This window comes from Pituophis catenifer, unplaced genomic scaffold, assembly GCF_029215685.1.
Source record: "Pituophis catenifer annectens isolate HBS135680 unplaced genomic scaffold, rPitCat1.0.hap2 SCAF_8, whole genome shotgun sequence".
Classification (NCBI taxonomy): domain Eukaryota; kingdom Metazoa; phylum Chordata; class Lepidosauria; order Squamata; family Colubridae; genus Pituophis; species Pituophis catenifer.
The window spans coordinates 16225931-16250113 of NW_027256888.1; the positions used below are offsets into that span (position 1 = coordinate 16225931).

At 35.9% G+C, this 24183-nt stretch overlaps 1 protein-coding gene across 1 annotated transcript in view; it reads right to left on the minus strand.

The window, feature by feature from the left end:
- Positions 1 to 24183, minus strand: part of TLL1 (tolloid like 1) — a 127754-nt gene that overhangs the window by 24599 nt on the left and 78972 nt on the right. The window contains exons 4-11 of the mRNA XM_070948151.1: positions 22612 to 22764; positions 19781 to 19898; positions 16459 to 16637; positions 14552 to 14657; positions 13103 to 13227; positions 5922 to 6037; positions 1713 to 1815; positions 180 to 296 (exon numbers count right to left, since the gene is read on the minus strand). Of these exons, the coding sequence (XP_070804252.1) occupies positions 180 to 296; positions 1713 to 1815; positions 5922 to 6037; positions 13103 to 13227; positions 14552 to 14657; positions 16459 to 16637; positions 19781 to 19898; positions 22612 to 22764 (1017 nt within the window). The remainder of the gene's footprint in view (positions 1 to 179; positions 297 to 1712; positions 1816 to 5921; positions 6038 to 13102; positions 13228 to 14551; positions 14658 to 16458; positions 16638 to 19780; positions 19899 to 22611; positions 22765 to 24183) is intronic.

Sequence of the window (24183 nt, forward strand, 5' to 3'; positions counted from 1 at the left end):
AAATAATTTTAGCAAGCGATTACCTCAAGAGCCATGGTTTAGTATTTTGTTATTTCCCTTCTTTTCTTAAAATTCACATGTTATACCAAAATGCACGTTCTGCTGAATTTGGGCCACAGAGCTATTTTAAATTAATCTGGTATAAAAGTTTAACCTAGTTGATTTTCCTATGGACTCACCTTCATAAATGGCTGCAAACCCTTTTCCTACCCAGTTGCTGCTGCTACGGAATTCGATCCACATTCTACTATCACTAGATGTGAGGATGTTTGAGAGTTTATCTCCGCAGAATCTGCCTAAAAGAATGTAAAAAGTGAGACAGTGCATTTTAAGGCATCTCTAAAGATGCTGCCATGCAGTATGATATAAGCAGTGTGAGACACAAACTACAGCTCTAGAAAATAGATAGATAGATAGATAGATAGATAGATAGATAGATAGATAGATAGATAGATAGATAGATAGATAGGGTAAAGGTATGTATGTGCTAGTCGTTCTTGACTCTAGGGGGCGGTTCTCATCTTTGTTTCAAAGCCAAAGAGCCAGCGCTGTCTGAAGACATCTCGGTAGTCATGTGGCCGGCATGACTAAACGCCAAAGGTGCACAGAACATTGTTACCAAAGGTGGTCCCTATTTTTCTACTTGCATTTTTTACGTGCTTTCAAACTGCTAGGTTGGCAGAAGCTGGGACAAGTAACGGGAGCTCACTCCGTTATGCGGCACTAGGGATTTGAACCGCTGAACTGCCGACCTTTCGATCGACAAGCTCAGCATCTTAGCCACTGAGCCACCGCATCCCACAGATAGATAGATGATAGATAGATAGATAGATAGATGATAGATAGATAGATAGATAGATAGATAGATAGATAGATAGATAGATGATAGATAGATGATAGATAGATAGATAGATAGATAGATAGATAGATAGATAGATAGATAGATACACACACACATACACATACATATATACTATTTTAGTTTGGGGAAATCATTTAAATTTGGCTTAGAATTGTAGATTTATTTAATTCCTTAGTGGAAAATGGTAATGTGTCACACAATTAGGGAAACTTCAAGAGGTTATAAAACAAAGGACGGATGGACACACACATACACAAACACACACACACACACACACACACACACACACACACACACACACAGCTTGCTGAACCCTGATTTAGTCACTCTTTCAGATTTCACTCTGCCACTGCTTTTACTCAGGTAAAGACATAGTGCCTTGGAGTAAAGTAGGGGGTGTATCTGACAATAGTAGACAATAATAGATCTATAAACATCCAGATGACAATAAAATAAAATTTAATGTGGAACAAACATCAGAGAAGAAATAATTTCATTTATTTTTTAAAAACTTTATTGTGAAGCAGAAATAATGCAGATGTGTAAATAACTGACACTAAGTTAGTATGCTTAAGCTAAACCACTCTTACCTATATGAATTCTGAAATCATTTCTTGAGGTACCCATCACATAACATCATCCTACAACACCTTTCGCAGCTTTTCCATGTGCACATAAAAAAAGAAGTATAGGCTTTTGATGGCATGATTGTGGCTGCAATCTTGGGTTGTTTTTTTTTACCCCTCCCTACAGACACCCCTGCCTGATTCAAAAGACTAACTCCATTTCCATTTATGTTATTGTTATTTCTACCTTTCACTTTTCAAAACTGACCACAATAGTTTCATACCAAGCAGAGGAGATTTTCTCCAGTAGCCATCTCTTACTTCAATGTAGTCATACCAGCAGAGGCTGCTCTTATAGAGGTCCATGGTTGTAAAGTTTAGAACAATCTGGAAAAAATGTAAAGGAGATAAGTACCAGTAAATTGGTTTGTAGCCTGACAAAAAAAAGAAAAATGCAAAGCTGTTCTTACCAGTATATTGGCTTTAAAGTGGAAGAAGATATTTCTAAAATAATTTTGGAAATCTTACCTTCTGAATAGCATCATATGGGGCATGTATGTGTTTATGACAGACAGAAGAAGAGAGGACATTTGGGTGATTAAAAGGGAGATCAAAAACTGCTCTTAAAGACGTAACAGAAGGAAGGGAGTGTTAATTTTCTGATAAAATCCAGCAGTAAGGATTTTAAACTTTTATTTTGTCAGCCATGATGAGCCTAATAGATTGCATCCATTTCATGGTACATATTTTAGCTAGTGACACTAGAACTTCTTTACCAGAATCTCTCCTGCATATTCGTATCATGTACATTTATTTGAACTGCATTAACTGTGTGTCCTAGTAATTTCAGCAGTGAAACATATCAGATGCTGCTATAGATTTCACCACCCTTATCACAGAGGGAAAAATAGTGTCTGGTTTCTTGTATCCTCCAAAGCAATCAGCCTGTCAATCAGAGGTCAATCTCCACAGTGGCATTTGAGATAAGAACCCTTGGTTACTACCATGCTGGAGAATAGAGACAATTGATATGTCTACGATTTCCTGCAGGGCAGGGGACGGAAATATAGGAAGGGGATAAAAGCTTTGTATTGATTTTTTTTAAAAAGTAAGGTTTAATACTGTGATTTCAATTGGCTAATTATACAAGTAGGCACTTATTGTGATTATAACTGTATCAAAGGCAACCAACCATTTTCTGGGCAGTGTCTGCTTAAAGAATTTCAATAAGATCAGAGTATTGATTATTTTGAATGGAACCATTTTAAGATAGAACATATCATATTTTGAACAATTGTTTTAAAATGACTTTTTGCTATTGTGCAGTTAATGCAATTTCATACTGCAATGGTGTACTTTTTCTTGACAACTACCTTGGCACATGTCCTCTGTATCTGAATGGCAATCTATCCTTCCTCTACTTGCTGTAAGAAAATACAACCCTGATATTTGAAAAATAAACTTAAATGCTTACTTACTGGTTTTCACCTGCCCATAATTTGCATACAGTACATTATGAAAATCACATCATACTGAAGTTATGGAAATGTTTTTGTAATTTTATGTTCAGAGATTTATAACTAATATATCAAGATACAAAATAGTATGCAATGTTTTAATGAAATATATAAATTTGTTACTTTATTTAATAGTTTATTAAACTATGTATTGTTGGAAGAAAAGGCAATCAACATGGTTGGTTAATTCACTGGTATCTATATTGATGAACTTCTGGAACTGACTACTCTGTTGCCCATATTTTATATAGCAATTGTTTTATATTATTGACATTGTTACTTTTTTTAACTGAGCAAGTAGAAACAGTAATTATGTGAGAGATCTGTGACCACATTTTATCATCCTGTATTGTTGTTATGACAATCAGGAGGAGTAGTGTTAGCAAATACTACTGTACTAAATTCTACTAATACTTCAGTGTTATTATCAAAATGGGATTTGAGGATATATTTTCAATATTTCTTTTAGTCAAAATGTGCCCCGTAACATAATGTTCAGATATTATCTACAATATGCATTCTTTTAACACCATGCCTAAGTTCTGTTTGTTTTGCCATGAGCCAAAAGAAGGCCAAGGAGCCAGAGTGGTGAATTCAGCCTTCAGATTTCTATAATGCTTATTATATTCAACTATTAAGGCTCTGGCTATGGCATTAGTAAACATCTGGACTTTTCTGTCCTTTGATCATGACTATTAGGACTGGTGCAATCTGTTTATAAGGTTTTGGGTTTAAAACTGGCATCCAAACAGTTAACACATAAACTGGTTACAATGCAGTTGAACTGAAGCACATGGTAGTCTGGCACCACAGCTGTGTTTACAACTGCCAACTACTTCCATGACTGAATAAAAAATTAGGCATGCTTCAGCCCACCCATTGAAATGGATGGACTAAAGCTTTATGAGCACCGTTGGACAATTACCAAAAAGTTTTGATATATTAGCAATATGTTATTTTCATTTTCTTATATGCTAAAAATTGTAGGATTTCTGACATACATATTTTTATTACAGGCGTGAAATATAAAATTATGATTTGCTTCATCAGAGTAAATTGCACACTTCATAATAAAATTTTAAGTATATTTAAATTATTTTCAAAATTCAATTTCTAGTGACTGTTTCTCCCAAATGCAAGACCACTTGCATAACAGACTCAATTATTTGAACTAAAAGAAAGAAGTTATAGAATTCAGCTTTGTTCTTCCATTCTTTCTCCTTCTGAGAATGCACAAGGGAGGATGAAAAACTGTTACATTTCTTTCTCTTGTGTTATGAAATGAGGCTAGTAGGACAGTACTATAGCATGGTCATTCAGTAGAAGAAGAAAAAAACACATTAAATGATGGAGAAATATGGCATACTGTACATGAAATAACAACAGAACAAAAATATTTCAAAACTGGTAGTTATGATAAAACAACGGGTAAATATGACATTACTTATGTTCTCCAAGACCCATAAAATTACTTTAATATATGTTCTGCAACTCAGCAGACACAGAAAAACTGGAGACAAAGCGGACCAAGAGTTAAAGAGGATCGTATGATTACAAATTTCCAAAGATAAAAAATTAATGAACATTTGCCCGCACAATCAAAATGAGTGGCTATATAAACAAATTAGAAGTAGCAATGATGTCTGATGCAGAGTAATATGTTTGATTTTCACAGGTCTGTCAGAAGTCAGTGGGATAACTCAAACAGGTTCTCAGGATTTGACAAAACTAAACAACAAGTTACCATAAGTGCAATGTTTTCATCAAATGAACAATTTTCAAATAACCATTTGTATCAAAGAAATAATTAACAACCTTTGATCTGGGACTAAAAGCTCTTCACATTTCTAGGAGAGCTATGGCCCTGAAAGTGGGTAACAGAACAGGTAGTCAGGATGACTCTTGAAATTTAAAAACTTACTTTATTTTCCCCCAAATTAAAGGGTTGATATGAATGTTGAGAAACACTAAGAAATTTCTAAAATAAATAAATAAATGAAGACTAGAAAATTGATTCTTTTAAATCCCTATTCTGTCTACAAAAATAGTAGGATAATTTGTTTTTGAGTTTCCATCGATGTGCACCACTACCAACTGTATTTCTCGGAGTATAAGATGCACCTTAGTCTTTGGGGAGGAAAATAGGGGAAAAAATTTCCTATTTTTCCTACCAGGTATTCATCTGGCTAGAGTCCTTAGCCTGGTCAGTTTCAGCACATTAGTTCGCTCACTAGTTTTGAGGTTGGGGTTAGTTGGGGCTAAAAAATAGCTTCTAAAGCACAGCTGATCGTCAGAGGGAGCAGCAATTAGAAAAGCAGGCAAAGCACGGAAGATCACTTCGCTCGCATTGAGACTGAAAAACAGCTTCAAAAGCACAGCTGATAGTTGGAGGGAGCCATTTTGGGCACCGCAGGTCGCATTTTCAGCCTCCAAATGTATCGCGTTTTCAGGCGGCGATAAGCTTTGGTGATCCCTGCAGCCTGAAGGGCTCTCAAATGGAGCATTTAGAGACTGAAAACGTGATGCGCAGAGCCCAAAATCAGAAGCCATTGTCGGTAGCAATCTCTGCAGCCAGGAAGAGGATGCGTGGAGGCCAAAGGGTGGCGGCCGGCGGGTGGGTGGGATTACATTCTGAGTATAAGACACACCCAAATTTTCAGTCTCTTTTAGGAGAGAAAAAAGTGTGTCTTATACTCCGAAAAATACAGTAATTAAAATCCATGATGCTAGTTTGGTAGTTATTTTTTCCTAATTGTGAAATCACCAGACTGTACTCATTTTCACATGAGGTTTCAAGCATAAATGGATCTGCAATAAGAGATGGAGTGAAAATAAAAGGGATGAAGATGCAGTTCAAAAGGCTTTATTTGATTACCTACTCTTAACGAAACGCAAGCCCTCAAGCCCTTCAGTTTCAATGCTTTACAATTTCTAATAAAATAAATGTTTTCTTTCTGAGGAGCCAGAGCAAAATACCTTCTCTCCAGGAGTCACTGAAATTCTCCATATGCAATGTGTGTATGAAGGATAACCATTTGGAAATCCTGGAGAGGAAAAGTTGCCTGTAGACTCTTGCAGAGTTTCACCACATGCTGAAAGACATCAGATCATAGAGAAATTGTAACAATGATAGCATGAGCGAAAAACTTGGTTATACGATAGAGTTAGATAAATGGCACCAACTATGGGATAGAAATTACAAATTAACAACGCCAACTGCATACAAGGAAAATTTATACAAGATGTTTTATAGATGGTATTTTTCACCGAAAAGATTGACAAGAATGTTCAAATCAACTAAATCAACTAAATGTTGGAAATGTCATCAGATACTGGGGTCGTATTATCATATGTGGTGGACATGTGTAGAAGCAAAAAAATATGGGCAAAAATTTGTATGTGGTTGGAGAAGATGACACAGCATAGAGAATAAATATGAAAGTAATGTATTATAGAGGCAAATAAGTTAAAAAGAGAAATGTTATAATAGTAGGTATGTTAAGTATTGGTAGTAATACAAGAATAGATACAAATAATGAATATGGTGGTAAATTTTAAATATAATGACACAAAAATATGTACTCAGATGACACGCTGTTTAATGAAAGATGAAATGTTTGTATTAAAAGAAAATTTAAAAAATTATATATATAAAAAAAGATCATAGAGAAATTGTGAGTTCTCTGGGAGGGGCTGCTTGAGTAAACATGTTTCTTCTTACTGGGATTCACCAAAAGCAAAAAGAGAAATGCTTGTATTCAAATGACCATCCTTTATGCAAAACCCTTATTTCAAGTGTCTGCCCTGAGTAAATACTTTTCCACATAGGTTTCTTTAAATCAAATTACAGCAGGCTTTAAAAATTGCTCTGCTGTGTTAACCAGGCAAGGAAACTTTCTTTCTTTTTTCCTACAATATTGTACAGAAGGAAAAAAAAAATCAGTGCTGAAAACATGAAACAATTGCTATGATGCAGGAAATCAACTACCATTTTTATTTAATAACTATTTGATCCGGGATATATGCCAGATCATATTTGTTGTGGCAATAATTTATTTTTAAATGTTTCATCACTAAGACACAGATGCATTGTGACTCTCTGGCTGTTTAAAGTACTTGAGATTAAACATGTTTGGGAATCATGCTGGTTGGGCATGTGAAACAGATCCAGAAGCACCAGCAAGGCCATAAACCCCCCTTCCAGAATCCAGTAAAGATGATTTGGTAAACCAAGATGATTAAAGTAAAGTTAGTACAACACTCAGAGCAAAATCTCAACAAATAGATCTAACACTGTAGATCAGGGGTGTCAAACTTGCAGCTCACGGCCGGATGCATCACGTGCTGGCCCCGTCCCCGCCCGGTTTAGCAAAGGGGGGGGGGAAGGTCCAATATGTCACGTGACGCTGTGACAACGTGAGTTTGACACTCCTGCTGTAGATGTTTAACCTGCAGCTGATATGATATGATAGCAGAAATTTCAGATTGCAGGGACCAACATTTCTGTCACCTTAATTTCTAAAATTAAGTTGAAACCTGAAGAAGCCAGCAATTGTCCTTTCCTCTTTCCCCAGCAATAGTCCTTATGCAACCTTCCACCTTGCTGGTGACAGGTTGTTGTTTGTGCCATACTCTCACCTACTTTCATTTGTATCTTTTAACATCAAGCTGGGACAAATTCCTTCCCACACTCCAAGAACCCATAACCCACATAGCTGCTAAAAGAAGGGGTCCCCAACAGGGTGAGCAATAGACTGGTGGCCAGTACAGTCAGGAAACTGATGCAATCCTGAGTAATCTGGTTCTGCCAACAGCACGTAGTCCAAGACTTGCTCCTATAGACAAGTACAAGACTTATGGTGCAGCACGCTTTCCCTCCCCCTTATCTGGGCTACGCATCAGTCTGTTTTGGAACCACTACTTAGATAGGAGAGTCCTAGTAATGATATAATGTTTGGCGTTACTTCTTTCATTTCACTGCTATATTGACAATTAGTTATTGCTACATTATTTCCTATTTTACTAATCTCTGATGGTATTTTGTTTCAGCAGATCTGCATGAATATATTGATTTTTCTGTTGTGATGCAATTTTTAAAAATTTTATTCTTACCCTACCCCAATTGACATAACAGTAATAGTAACAACAGAATAACCATGTTGAAAGGGACTTTGGAGGTATTCTAGTCCAATCTTCTAGTTAAGCAGGAGACCCTATACAATTTTGGACAAATGGCTGTCCAATCTTTCCTTAAAAATCTCCACAACCTCCATAACTTCTGGAAGCAAGCAGTTCCACTGATTTATTGTCATTGCCATCAGGAAATTTCTCCTTAGTTCACAGTTGGATCTCTCTTTGATAAGTGTCCAGATCTAAAGCTGGTGTATTTCTTAGACCTTGTGCTGAGCTTGAGTAGGAAATGAGGAATGTATCAACACTTTGCAACATCCATTCCATGCTCCAATACAGGAATGTCACAGAGTGTGCAACATATCGGTGGAGCTTCAATCACATCCTTTCCTTTTTTATCATACCCTGCAGACACTTCTGCTACTACACAATGTCTTAATTATCTTTATAGGCTTCAATCAACAAGTGGCTTTTTCTGTAGATCTGAAAGTCTTCTGGACATCTCATATTTGAAACCTGCATTTCCTTATCTCAGTGCAGTAGGTCGGTCACAGGAATAATTAAAAGCAAATTAAGATATTTTCAAAGCCTTTAAATGTTAACTCAAAAAAGATCATCAATTGGATTAAGATAGGCTGCTGATATTGCTCTCTTGCTAATGTTATATTCAGTCTTACCTATCCTGTTTCCTCAAAAATAAGACCCAACAGGAAAATAAGTCATAGCATGATTTTTCAAGATGCTTGTAATATAAGCCCTACCCCCCAAAATAAGCCCCAGTTAAGATTGTCAGCCAGACGGGTGCATTTAGTACCGTATTTCCCCCAAAATAAGACCTAACCAGAAAATAAGCCCTAATGCGTCTTTTGGAGCAAAAATTAATATAAGTCCCGGTCTTATTTTGGGGGAAACACAGTAAATTTAAACATGATAGCACAGCAAAAAATATATATAATATCATTCACACACACACATATATAATATAGTAATATATAATATACGACTGTAACAATTTTAAAGTTCATTCTAAACATGCAAGGAAAGTATCTGTAATGCCATGTGACAATGTCTAATAGCGCAGAGTAACATCTTTCCATATCTGGAGAAAAAGAATCATTGGCTTACCCTAAAATATTTTCCCTTTCATTCTATACACCAAGCCTGCATCACATGACATCCTAATCAAATATGAGTTGCATATTAAATAATTTATTCAGCACTAGACATTTTCAAAGTAAATACCATAGCTAATTATCAACAGTTTATTTTTAACTCTGCAATCATTATAATTCCACTAAACTGCAGAGGTTTGGTATCTTGGGTTTCCAGATGTTGGTTGCTGTAGAATTAAAGCTGTATTGAACTTTGTTTCTAGTCTAGAAACTTCTAGAAAAACTTATTAGCGACAGAAAAGAAACAAAACCAGCAGAATAACAAACAATAAAACCATTGAAAAGACAACCAGCAGTGTCAACAAAACTAATCTGTGGGTTACTTGCAATATGAAGTGGCCAGTCTGAAATGATCACCTGCAGTACAGATTTAAAATGTTATTTTTCTTCAGGTTTTGTTTTTTTAGTATGAGGTGTAATAATTTGGAAGTCCAAAACAGGCTAGTCCTCCACTTACAACTCTTTATTCAGTGACCATTTGAAGTTACAATGACACTGAAAAAAGTGACTTATAACCACTTTCCCCACTTATGGTTGTTGCAGCATCCCCATGGTCACATGATCAGAATTTGGATATTTGGCAACTGGTTCATATTTATGACGGCTGCAGTGACCCCCAAGGTCATGTAATCATCTTTTGCGACTTTCCGATAAGCAAAGTCAATGAGGAAGCCAGGTTCACATTACAGCCATGTTACTAACTTAGCAACTGCAGTGATTCACTTAACAACGGTGGCAAGAAAGATTGTAAAATGGGGCAAAATTCACCTAACAACAGTCTCGCTTAGCAATGGAAATTTTGGGCTTAATTGTGGTTGTAAATTGAGGACTTCTATACATACAGTGTCGGAAGAAGTAGAACATTAAAGCGACACAGCAAATCAATTGTACAGTGTAGTATAAAAGTCATCTCTTTATATATAGCTTCACATATGCTCTCGTGTAGAATTATGGATATTTTCCCCCAAATCTCAATTATGAAATTATTAAAGATCTTGTAATGTGATATGAATGAGGATCTTGTTTATGTATGATTGAGATGGAGGATTAGTTTATTCCTAACCCATTCAATTTCATTTTCTAACACAACTACTTTAAGTTATGAACACTTTAAACAATAAAAGATTTATATGCTTAGTTTGAATATTATAGAAACTGCTGGGTTTTTTTCCCCTTATGAATGAAGAAATTTCTGTAAATTTTAAGCCTACATGTTTCTCATCCTTCCACCATCTCTTTCATGTGCAAAAAGATAAAAAGTATTGGTCTTTAAACAACTGGTCCAGAATGTGGCTGCGCGGGTGGTTATGGGCGCGACTCGTTGTGCCCACGTGACACCTCTCCTGCGTGAGCTGCACTGGCTCCCAGTGGTCTTCCGGGTGCGATTCAAGGTGTTGGTCACCACCTTTAAAGCGCTCCATGGCTTAGGACCCGAGTACCTTCGAGACCGACTTCTGCCACCAGTAGCCTCCCACCGGCCAGTCCGCTCCCACAGAGAGGGTCTCCTCAGGGTGCCATCGGCCAAGCTACAGTATGTCGGCTGGCGACACCCAGGGGGAGGGCCTTCTCTGTGGGAGCTCCTTCCCTGTGGAATGAACTGCCCCTGGAATTGCGCAAGATCTCTGACCTCCGTATATTTCACTGTGCCCTCAAGACCCTACTGTTCCGCCAGGCCGGGCTATCAATGTAAATGATTTTAAATTGGGTGTTTTAAATTTTTGGGTTTTAACTTGGGCTGAAATTATTTAATAATTTTAATTATTTTTAATTGATATTTGTATATTTTTGTGTTTTTAATAGGCTGTACATCGCCCTGAGTCCTTCGGGAGAAGGGCGGTCTAGAAATAAAATTATTATTATTATTATTATTATTATTATTATTATTATTATTATTATTATTATTATTATTATTATTATTATTATTAATAATAATAATAATAATTGTAGAGTCTATGAAGCCCTAGCTTTTGGTACATTTAAAATATTGTGAATGCAAATAAGCAAAAAACTAATAATAAAATTACATGGTGAATAATTATTAATATATCTACCTAGTATTAGAAAGAGCATAATTTTAAATTCTTAAAAATAGATGCAATTATGTTGAAAACTTATATTATCAACTAAACCCAATTAAATACAATAATTATTAAGCTGAATTGTTTATTTTGTGGTAGGGTTATAAACTGAAATAGTTTATCATTTTTATACATGTGTGTGTGTGTATTCCTTAATAACATGTATTAGCTGAACAGGAATTGGATGTTCTATTATGCCTTCCGTATGCAATTTTTTCAGCATCTTCTCTGGTTTTGACATAATTGCATCAAAATACAGCTTGTGAAGCATTTAGAATAATATGCAAAAGGTAAAATCAGTGGAAGTTATTGGGGAGACACATAGATGGACATACATGCAAACATACACTGCATGTCTTGGGAAGAGGGAACAGCTTTTTTAATGTCCCTCCCTAACTATTTTAAAAAAAAGCTCCATGTCAAAATAAGTATCACGTAAGTAGTTCCTTGTACTATCAGATAGGACTTCATAAGTGAGAAAAGAAATTGAAACATGGAGGAATTCTGATCAATTACATAGCTCAGGAAGTTTTTTTTATTTTTTATTTTTATTTTTAAATTTATATCCCACCCTTCTCCCCGAAGGGACTCAGGGCGGTGAACAGCCGAGAATTAAAATAACATGCAATATAAAAGTTAAAATAATTAAGAATAAATTAAATTAAACGGCCACCCCAATTTAAAACCCCTAGCAATACAATTAAAAAACCCTTAAAACCTATTCAGGCCAGGCCGGCTTGAAATAAAAACGTCTTCAGGGCCTTACGGAAAGTGCGGAGATCCGGAATCAGCCGTATTCCGGGAGGTAGCTCGTTCTAGAGGGCAGGTGCTCCCACAGAGAAGGCCTTCCCCCTGGGGGCCGCCAGCCGACATTGCTTGACCGACGGCACCCTGAGGAGGCCCTCTCTGTGAGAGCGTATTGGCCGGTGCGAGGTTATTGGTAGCAGCAGGCGGTCTCGTAAATACCCTGGCCCTAAGCCATGGAGCGCTTTAAAGGTGTGAACCAACACCTTGAAGCGCGCCCGGAAGACCACCGGGAGCCAGTGCAGCTCGCGCAGGAGAGGTGTTATATGGGAGCGCCATGTCGTTCCCATGATCACCCGCGCGGCCGCATTCTGGACCAGTTGGAGCCTCCGGGTGCTCCTCAAGGGGAGCCCCATGTAGAGAGCGTTGCAGTAGTCCAGGCGAGAAGTGACGAGAGTATGAGTGACTGTGCATAAGGAATCCCGACTCAGAAAGGAAGTGCAGTTAAGAAGGAATTTATTGAGATTTTAGGTCCACATGAACCAATTTTTCTGTAAAAGCCAAAGAATCAAGTTTCAAGGCTTTCTACAACTAGATTTCTTGATCAAATGTTGCACTTATTTTATGACTCATTACATCTTTTTTTAAAAAAAACCCTAGGACTACTGTTCTGCAGAGCAACTAGATTTCCCTGTTGAAGTATGCTAAACAAATGCATCATCAGTCTAAATATAGATCTGGATTTAAAGTACACTACCTTAAATAAGAAATGATAGAATGAATCATGTTTTTTTCCCACTGTCATCTCCAGCAAGTGAACAGCTACATTAGGAAAGCACAGAACTGCCTCTTGAGATGGTAAACTCAGATTCAAGCCACTGATCCCTTAATGCCTTAAGAATGTTTATGATCTCACCTTAAGTAACTGCCTGAATAGAAGCAGATAAGAAAACACCTTATTCAGAATTATAGTTAGACCTCATTAATTATATTAGAATATGCTTCTTCATGCTTATTCTCTACGATTCAATACCTGGACATCTGTACAGCTTTCTGGCTTGTGCAATATCTCCTTTACTTAATCGTGTGCGTTGACCAATGGCCGGTCGGATCCCATTATCATCACGGGAAGGAAGTATGGTATCCAGAAACATACCCCTAAAAATAATTAAGAAGCCAAGAAAAAAAACCCCAACTTATTTTTCATATCGAGAGTTTTTAATTTATTCAAGATATCCTTAGTAACAAAAAGCAGCCAGTGAAATGGAAAAGTCAACAATTATAATAACATGGTTATTTGATTAGTCTGGCTTGTTCCTGACATTCACACAATAGGTGAAGAAACTGTTCTGCTAAAGGCCTTGTTCTAAAAGCACATCATCTTAATCTTGACCAATTATTTTAATTATACTTATTTCAACAGAATATTACGAACAAAAAAAAAATCCACAATACAATTATTGGTTCTCGTATTGCTAATTAGTTCATTAAAAGCTGCACCAAAGGTCTTCATTTGCTTTTTCAAAACCTCAGTATATATTGTGCACACAATAATTTTCACAGCTTTTGATGTGTGTGAGATTAATGCATTGTTCTGCTGAAATTTTCAATACAGTGACAAGAATACTTAAAATATTTATTTAAAATAATAGCAAACCTTAGGGACATAATCAGAAAAGGCTTTCGGATCCTTAATCAAAAGAGGCAGTGTTTCAAATTGGAACAAACTAATTATTGTAAAATGTTAATAATATTAAAACCAATCAACATGCAAGAGGCTATCCAAGGGATAGAAGAAACCAAAAGCATGTCTCTATTCAGAAAATAAATAAATAAATTTAATATAATTGTACGCAAAAGATATGCCTGCATTAAAAAGGACTGGATTGATTCATTTTGTAATTACACACATCATTTTCAAAATAATTAATTTTAAATGAACAAATTATTTGTCCTTCATGATTAAAAAGATATATTATCTTCAAACTACAAGTTTTTAATCATATAATAGCTGGAGCATTATACAGTGTTTCTATTATCAGCAAAGGGATTATTTTTTCTATAGAATAGTTTTTAAAGATATTAAGGATGGTTTTTAAAGCCTTTTTTTTCCCTAGCATTCTAGGAAATCGTTCTTTGGTTTGTTAGGTTCAAATGATCCTGAAAGCCATGTCTATAAGCTAAAAATGTAAACACAGAGCATTCCTCTATCATTTCTTAGAATGGGCAAGTTTTCCAGAACAGTATTTGGAAAGAATCTGACACAAAACTGCACAGTTTAAGAAACCTCCCTTAAAAAATCATTTAAAAAAAAAATACTATGAACTCTTCAATAAAGCCATAAAATACATTTGGGCATCTATCAAAAAGGTGCAACAACACAAAGCAATTCTGACAATTGCCTACATCAGAGCAACATACACAGAATATTCACATTGAAGAATAGAATTATAAGACAAAAGGTATAACCTGAGACTCCAACCTTGAGAACGTGTTCCTGGCATAGTGCATAATGCTATCAAAATCATACGATTCTCCCAGAGAATTCACTTCTCCAGGCTCCATCTTCAAAAAGTTGTACTCCTGTCCTATAATTCAGAAGATTTCAAACATTTTTCAAAAGGAAGAAAGGGGAAAAATCCATAACTCCTTTTCATAGGCAAATTATAATATATTATGGGTAGATACAAAGAGTTTGCTTGCAAAGGCTAACACAGAATTAATTGATTGTGATATATGTGCACAGGTAAAAGCAGCTTTCTATTTTTTTCCCTTTAAACAGCAATAACAATGTACCTGTTGGCTCATGAACTGAATTACTGATGGAATAATAGTCTGAAATGTCATCTTGGTATGCAGCATATTAAGAAAACTATTATTTCCTGTCACCCTCTGACTTGATTATTCCACGCTTACTTTCTTATTTTCTACAATGCATTGTGGAAACATAAAGACATTGGTTGCAATTTTATAGTACATATTATTAATTAACAATACAACATAGCCCAGGCATTAGAAGGAGCAGTACCTAGTTGAACGCGGTTGATCTCAAAAAGCCAAGCAAGAGCAAATCTGGTTAGTACTTAGATGGCCAGCCCACCAGAAAACTTCAGGTCTACAGGCTTGATTTGGAGGGAAAGGATATCCCTGAAGGTGATACTGACAAACTACTGTATAACTGTTCTCAGAAACTATATGGATCTGTTAATGAAGTCAACAGGAGTCATGTTTGATTGATAAAAGAAGATTTTATCTTTTCTATAGATCTGACTATTAAAGATTGCTTTAATCTTTATTGGAGATTATCATTATGTACATTTATTTCTATAATTCCTTCAATAATTGTCCCCATCTAAAGATTTTTTTCCTTCCTTTTTTCCATCTGCAGTACTCCATCCTTGGAGGTAACCTTCTTCATTTATTTACATAAACAATTTTTATGCCCACTACTAGGTCTCTGGGCAGGTAGCAATAAATAACCCAATCACAAAAAAACCCTTAACAATCCAAATAATTAAAATAATTACAGCCACAATAAAAATACAATATCTTGGAGATCCAATATTCATGTCTTATAATTCAGTAATAAACAGAACAATGTCAACCAACTAAACTAGTGGCCCCCAACCTTTTGGGCACCAGGGACTAGTTCCATGGAGAAAGTTTTTTCCATGAACCAGAGGGGGCGTGATTTTGTGTACTGCCTGCATCCTGTGAATGAGGCTTTGCTTGTTTGTGCGGACCAGTTTCTGGCATGCTGCGACCGGTACTGGTCCAAGGACCAGGGGTTGGGGACTTCTGAACTAAACAACCATTTATATGAAGTGAAGCAAGTAAGGAAGTTGGGAGTCAATTAAAACAATACCCATTTCATTAGGAGAATTAAAAGATTAATCTACAAGATTTAGTGCTTATATCCAAAGCAATGTCTTACAAAAATTAACAGACAAATTTTTAGTTACCAAAATATTAGACCAATAATTAGATGCTCCATTCTCACATGGCACATCAGGTACCTTCTAGATCAGGGGGGCCAAAGGCCTGCAGGCCGCATCCAGCCCACAATCTGGTCAGATCTGGCCTGCGGGGCCATCCTGGTCTACCCAAAAGAGGAAAGATCAGGCCAACGTAGCTTCAGCCTGGTCTACACAGTGTGTAGAGGAAACATGCCAGCAGTTTGGGGAGTGGTGTCAAGCCGGCCACGCCCACCGAGTTGGCCACACCCACCTGGTCAACCATAGCCCTAATGTGGTCCTCAATGAAATTGAGTTTGACACCCCTGTTCTAGATGTTGCAGAATTACAATTCTCAAAAGCTCAATCCTGATGGCAGCTTTAATCTATGACATTAGCCTAAAATATCTGGGATACCATCCTAGAATTGTCTCACCTGGTTGAATGTTCTCTCTGATGATGGTGACATGATCATCTCTGTCTGGTCTTGTGTGCTCATGCCAAAATCCTATTACATGTCCCAATTCATGAACAACAATTCCAAACTTATCACAATTCTTCCCAATAGAGATTGCTTGAGGACCATTGCCTCTTCGGCCTACATAGGAGCAGCATCTGTAATTTAGAGTAAGAAAAGAAGTGAAATCATTTGAATGTACACTTCCAAGAAGGAGCTGAGATCTTTATTTAGTTTTTTTATTTCACATTTTATTGTAGGATTTGTTTTAATAAACTGTTTTATTAAATATATTTATTACATAATATGCATATTATATATACTAGATACAAATAAATATAAATATATTATATAAATATGGTAGATTATAATATATATTTTCTTAGATGCATGTATCCAGGTGCTTTCATATGTTGTATATACTAGAAATAAGTAAATATAAATGAAAACGAAATGAACAACATACGATCAATTGCAACCTGATCCTGTAACTAAAACAGTATATGCCCCCCAAAAAACACTAGCTCACATGTTAAAGATATATGACTGGGTGCTGGTAGTTACTTTTCAAATCAACTGTCCCTGTCATAGGTGGAAGATTCTAATGGTTTTGAAATAAGAAACATGAATCCTTTCAGAGTTGAAATTCCTCTTCAAGAAGTGGAGCTGGGGGGGGCAGGAAGAAAGTAGTAAACATAAATATCGTGTGTCACTTTTAATCTCTTAAAAAGTCATAAAATCCTACACAATTTTGGCTAATGACACAGAAGCTTTTATTTACCACAGAGAAGTCAAGTAAAATTGAATAAAATGTACTGTGATATTCTAGGTCAAAACTGCAACCTCATATGAAGTTGACATTTATATTCCTTATTCGCTATTGCCTTTTCACAGCTCCCGATGAGTGCTTTTTAAATAACTTTCAATATTTTTAAGGGATAGAAGACAACTGCAGTGGTAATGCTGATGTGTACATTCCAAGTTCACGTTGCCTATTGTCTTTTGATCTGAAGCTCTTCAACAATAAAATTAAAGGATGAAAGCAAATATCCAGGCATATATACTGTATATGTCATAAACATTTTCAAGAGTTCTTCAGACTGGAAATTATACTAACATGTAGGATTTAGAACAGAATATCGCAATGAGAGATATTGAAGATCTCTGAGGATTCTACTTAGATTATCGTGTTCTCTTTCAAAATGTTCTATTTTTGTTTTTTCTGCAAATGCTTCCAAGTCTGGTAAACCTTCCTCTTGTGTAAAGATGATATATTTTGCTTCCATAATAATCCATATTAAGAAACTGAGTTTGTTATTAGACTATAGGCTTGGGACTACAGCCAGTGGTGAGATTCAGCCAGTTCACACGGGTTCAGTAGAACCGGTAGCTAAATTTTTGTGCAGTTCGGCAAACTGGCTGAATACCATGCCTCCCCACGCCTGGTCCCACCTTGCCCTTCCTCTCCCAGCCACTCCTTGCCTTGCTGTCTGGCTGCTCATCCGGCCACCCAGCTGCCTGCCCAGCTGGGCAGCAGGGCTAGTATCTGGGCGTGACAAGGAGTGGCTGGGACAAGAGGGGTGAGGTATGGCCAGACATGGTGAGGAGAGGCTGGGCAAGACCAGATGCCCCTCAACGTGACTGATGTCAAATTGGCCGCGCCCACCCAGACACATGACCACCCAGACACGCCTATTCAGCCGGTCATTAGGGCAGAGAACCAGTTGTTAAATTACTTGAATCCCACCACTGGCTACCGCCATAAAACTATTGAAACAGAGTTCACTGTATAATGTAGGTTGTATGCTACTTTACATATGAGAATTAAACACTCTGAAAATTAGAAGCTTTTGACCTATTTCAGAAATCCACTGTTTGTTTAGGACATGTAGGTCACACTAAATAAAATCACAATAGAAACATTTTAATAAGCATCACATTTTGGGAAAATCATTTTTAAGTTAATCATTCTAAGTCCTTAGTACATATAATCTCTTCTTCCCATCTGTCTGTCCCGCTATTTCCATCTGCTCCCTGCCTGAGCATTTCAGTTCTCTACAGAACAGTAGATTGAATACTCAGGTAACCCTCCTTTCAAGGCCTTTCAGATTACAATTTGCAAAAGTTATTTGACAACAATCCATGCTTGATTATAATAAAAGGATACAATTTGGGAAGATTTGACACTACCCACAATGGAAGAATGGTTAGTGAAAATGATGAAACTTGCAAAAATCACTAAATTAATTTCTTTGATCAGAGAAAAAAACAGTATCTACATTCATGGCTGAGTGGAAGCCCCTGACAGACCTTTTCTATGAAATGAAAAAAAAAGCACTTATAACTTATGCCCTTAATAATTAGAAAAATTGGATAATAGAAAAAAGTGAGCTTTTCTTTTTGTAATCATAGAGTAAGAGATAATTTAGTAATTATATTTGCTCAAAAGGAAATGGAAGCTTTTTGTATTTCTTTTTATTCTTTCTTTCACTTTTCATCTTATCTTCTTTCTTTCTTTGAACCCCTTTTCTTTTTATTAATTTGTATTAATTTTTATGTTCTGTGTAAAAATTTAATACATTGTACTGTATACAAAAACAGTATATACACATATATACAGTGGAATATGGTTTATATTAAATTGAAACTGTTATGTTGAAAATTCACACACATAACTCAGCCTCCCCATTCACCATCAGATAAGTTATCTATGCCTGAGAAGCCCTTATATATATATAATTTTTCTTTTTGTAATTTAATTGTTTTTCTCTTTTTTATATATTTTTTCCTCTTTATTCAGAAGGAAGGAAGGAAGGAAGGAAGGAAGGAAGGAAGGAAGGATTTCTGATGCTCACTGTCAGCTTCCCACAAGGCTGTGCAGTTGGGAAGCTGACAGGAATTCAGAAGTTGCTGGTGCTCTCATCGTTATACAAATATATAATAATGCTTAAAACAGATCTGAATATTAACAATAACAGTACATCAAAGCGAAAACATAGTTAGAACATAAATCTTATCCATATCTTTTTTGCATTCCACAACCTGACACAAATATATAAGCTGTTGGTTTTGTGACTTGGAAGTTTCTCTGATCATAGCCTCTACACAACCACACAATGTGTATAACTACACAATGTAGTTCCAGTCTTCTATGGAGTTGATTTTTTTTGGTCTGGTTTCCCTAGTGCAGGGGTGGGCAAATGTGGCCCTTTTACAACCTGTGGACTTCAACTCCCAGAATTCCTGATGCCTTAGTGTGGCTCACAATTCATTAGAATCCATATCTTTTATATCAACCTACCCACAAGGCCGGTATGTAAACACTATGTAGCTTTCTTCATCACTTCGTTCAATGAATGTAACGCAGGTATATTTTTCCCAGTGTCGCATTGCTTGCTTGAACATTGCTCGTTGGCTTCCTGAAATCAAAATTTGTAACAAAATCAAAAATTTCAGAAACAAAATAAAACATATCACCCCAATAATAGTAAAGTTAAATTTTCAATTTTGAAACAAATGAGAGGAGGAAGGTTTTAAAGATAACAGAATTTTGAAAGTAGGTTGGAAGAGCTGGGTAGCAACTGGTGAAATCTTACAAAGCAAGAATCTTTTTCCAGAAAAAGATTTACTCTGCAGAAATACATAAACAAATTGCATATGTTAAACATGTTAACCTAAGGACTTTTAATTACCCATGGTTAGAAAGAAATATATCAACTGTCAGACTGACATGTCACAAAACTTGTGGCCATCAAGCTGGACACATAGCCATCAGCCAAACCTTGTACAACAACATGCTTAATTAGTTTGTCTTAGTGAATTATCATTGGTGCATGAAATACAGTTCATTTTTACTGCTATGCCATTTGTCCAACAGCTGTTAATAACATGGAAATAATGTTCTTTTATGCATATGCAAGATAATAAACAGCATATTGTTGCAAATGCCAGAGCATTAAACTATGCACAAAATGGGAAATAATTTAATTAAATAATGGGCAACACAGTGGAAGGCAATTGGGTTGCTTTTGAATAAACGATTATTCAGTGATTGATATGTTTACTGTCATCCCTAAGGAAAAACTGTTTGTGCACATACACACTTGCATACGTTCTCTTCACACTATTCTCTTTCGGAGTATGCAATGTTATATAAGGAGCAAAAAAGGAGTAAACCAATTAAGACTTGAGATAAGAAAAGGAATTATAGTTAAATCTGATGATGTTTTTACATCAACATCATTCATTATAGCTCTCCATGCCATTTACCCTTACAGAGTCCTTGCCTCTGTGATCCATACAAAGCTTCAAATACCATACTTATCTGTTCTTTAGATTTCTCACCTCCCTCATTTTGAGGACCTCATCAACTTTACTTTTTTCACCCTTCCTTTTTCTCTCAACCCTTTCTTATATTTGTTTCATGAGTTAATCCTCATTTGTTCTCACTATACAACCAAATTATTTCAATGTAGTACTTCTTTCACATGGACATTCCCTTCTATATTCCACACATATTCATTCAACACCCTTTTTAAACCCTATCTCTTCTTCTTCTAACACACACAAACACACACACAGACACACTTGCATTTGCCTATCCAACGAAACCTATATCATTTTTAATAATATTCATCAATTCTCCTGGACAGTATCAAAGTACAAAGATTATTAAGAAGAGACTGGACGGTCACTTGTCTGAAGTGGTATAGGTTCTCCTGCTTGAGCAGGGGGTTGGACTAGAAGACCTCCAAGGTCCCTTCCAGTTCTGTTCTGTTCTGTTCTGTTCTGTTCTGTTCTGTTCTGTTCTGTTCTGTTCTGTTCTGTTCTGTTCTGTTCTGTTCTACTCTACTCTACTCTACTCTACTCTACTCTACTCTACTCTATTCTATTCTATTCTACCTTTATTCATATTTATTACATCTTTTTTGTTGGCTTTATAAGGTGTGTTTATATGTATATATGTGTGTATACAGATAGTTATAAATTGAAGAGCCGAGGTGGCGCAGTGGTTAGAGTGCAATACTGCAGCTACTTCAACTGACTGCTAGTTCAGCAGATCAGCGGATCAAATCTCACCGGCTCAAAGTTGACTCAGCCTTCCATCCTTCCGAGGTGGGTAAAATGAGGACCTAGATTGTTGGGGGCAATATGCTATTTAATATACTGTCTTTGGTGTAAGCCGCCCAGAGTCCTCGGAGAGTGGGTGGCATAGAAATACAAATAATAAATAAATAAATAATAAATAAATAAATAAATATAGATGATATAGGTATAGATATAGACATATAGACAGACACAGATAGACAGATACCTTGGTCATGAAAAGTTAGGCCCATAGAACCTTTTGCTGCCCATCCTGTCTTTAGTGAATTGAAGAATTTATTTGACGGTTGTTAGTAAGTTAAAAAAAGATTACAGATTAAGTTACCCATTTTAATCACACCACACTACAAGCTGCATTCTCTGCTACTGTATTGCTAAAGACAGTGTGCATCCTTTGTCGATGTGTATATCCCATTTATAGAATTAGAATTAGAACCTTGAAATGCACATGTATTCATTATTAGTTAATGGATTGCATAATAATGTTGCTTAAATAAATAAAGGAGAAGATTTGGCATCCCAATATTAACACCAGCATTTTCCAACTTTTGCTAGAAGTTGTTGAATTACTGTAACCATTATTCAATCAGTCAGCAACAACAGCAGGCAAGAATATTAGTTTATAATGCAATAACATCTGGGAAGTTAAGTCCGGGGAAAAAACTGATTTAATACCAATAGAAAATATAAAATGTTACATTACTCTAAAAGCAAAGTTGGTTAAATTTGTTGATGACCACTTTTCCATAGCTTTATAATAACTACTATTACTTATTATATAATTTAGGGTGGGTCATAATGCATAGAAATACAACTGTATCGTTCAGATTCCAGAATATGCAAATAATTTAAAATTTGGTATTATTAAATACATTAAGAATAATTGCCATTTCATATAATAGAATAAAATTATAAAAGAAGGAATTGTCTTCAAGACATCTCCAGTTGAATTGCTAAATATATATTTTTCTATTTGGGAAGGCTTAGTTCATGGGTCTGATAAATATGTGCCTTGGTCTGCCTTACCAGTGAAATTTCCTGCTATGACATATGGAATAACACCTCCTGGCCATATTCTTTCTGTGCGCGATGTAGCTGCCCGGGAAAATCTTTTTCTCTCATTGTTCCCTGAGAATGTTAAAGTTGGTCTTCCCTTTGTTTTATTATTTTGTTCAAAACCTGCAATGACATTTATGTTGTAAAATACCATTCATAATATTGTGCTAATATTTTCTTCAGATAAATGAACTTTTTTCCTCTCATATACAGTCAAGCTTTGCATTATGTTGAATATATATGATTTAAGAAATATATAGGAACATTAATGACTATGGCTCAATGCTAAGGAACTATTTATCATAAACTCAGTATTTAGAATATTTCTGTCCTCCTGTCAGCCCTGCTATGCTGATTCACTCTTGGTACTGTAAATATCTCCTCCTCCTGCTTTTTTCCTTAACACTTATTTAAATAATGTGCCAATGAATCATACCAATATTTCTTTACCTAGGAAGTTATTTTTTTAGTTAAAGAATAATAATTTTTGTAGTGAATATCTCTAAAACTCTAATAGTTATTTTATTCGTATGCAGAATTTCTTTTCAGATGTTTAATGTGAAGCAAGATAAATGAAAATGATATTTTTAAAAAGCTACTCTAAAAGGTTTTGTAGTTCAAATGTATGTGAAGTTCCCAAGCCAAGAAACACTTCGCATTGTTTTGAATTATATTTCTTTATTGAACTGAATTAAAGCTGATATGCAGAAGAAACTTTTATAGAAACTGGACAAATTGGACTCAGGACAAATTCCATAGCATGTTTATTATTTATCCTTTCTAAGGTAGGTAAATTGAGGACCCAGTTTGTGGAGGCAATAAGCTGACTTTGTATAAATATACAAAAGTATGAAGGCTATTGCTTAACGCATTGTAAGCCCCCCTGAGTCCCCGGAGAAGGGTGGCATATAAATCAAATTTAAAAAAAAATAAGGTTTATCAAATACATCCACTATGGACTTATTTAAATAAGCTATTGCAAAAGGCAAAATCTAAACTTATGAATGGCATGAACAGCAGTATAAATATAGTCAACTACAATGCATCAACTTTCAAGAGAAGCATACATAAATGTTAGAATACATTTAGGAAAAATTAAGTCAAAAATCAGTGTTATTTGTAACGAAAACTATGTTAAAATTGATGAACATTAGGGTTGGCAAAATAAGGAGAAAAAATCGATTAGGTAAAATACCTGGGAGCAAAACAGGTCTCTTAATGCTATGATAAAAATATACCGCAAAACATACTCTACCTCTACTTAATAGCAACTGAGATGTTTAGAATATGGATGTATTATAGTTTTTTAAAATTTCAATTTAATTTGATCACAGATAGCATACACGTCAGGGGTGGGTTCTACTTACCCCGGTTTGAAACGGGGTCGCGTGCATGCGCCTCGCTCATGCGCATAAGCATTCTGATGATGTCAGGGTCGGTGGGTGGAGCTTCCCGCCGGTTTTACTACCGGTTCTATAGAACCGGTGCGAATCAGGAGCAACCCACCACTGATACACATATATTAGACACTTGCATAAACTG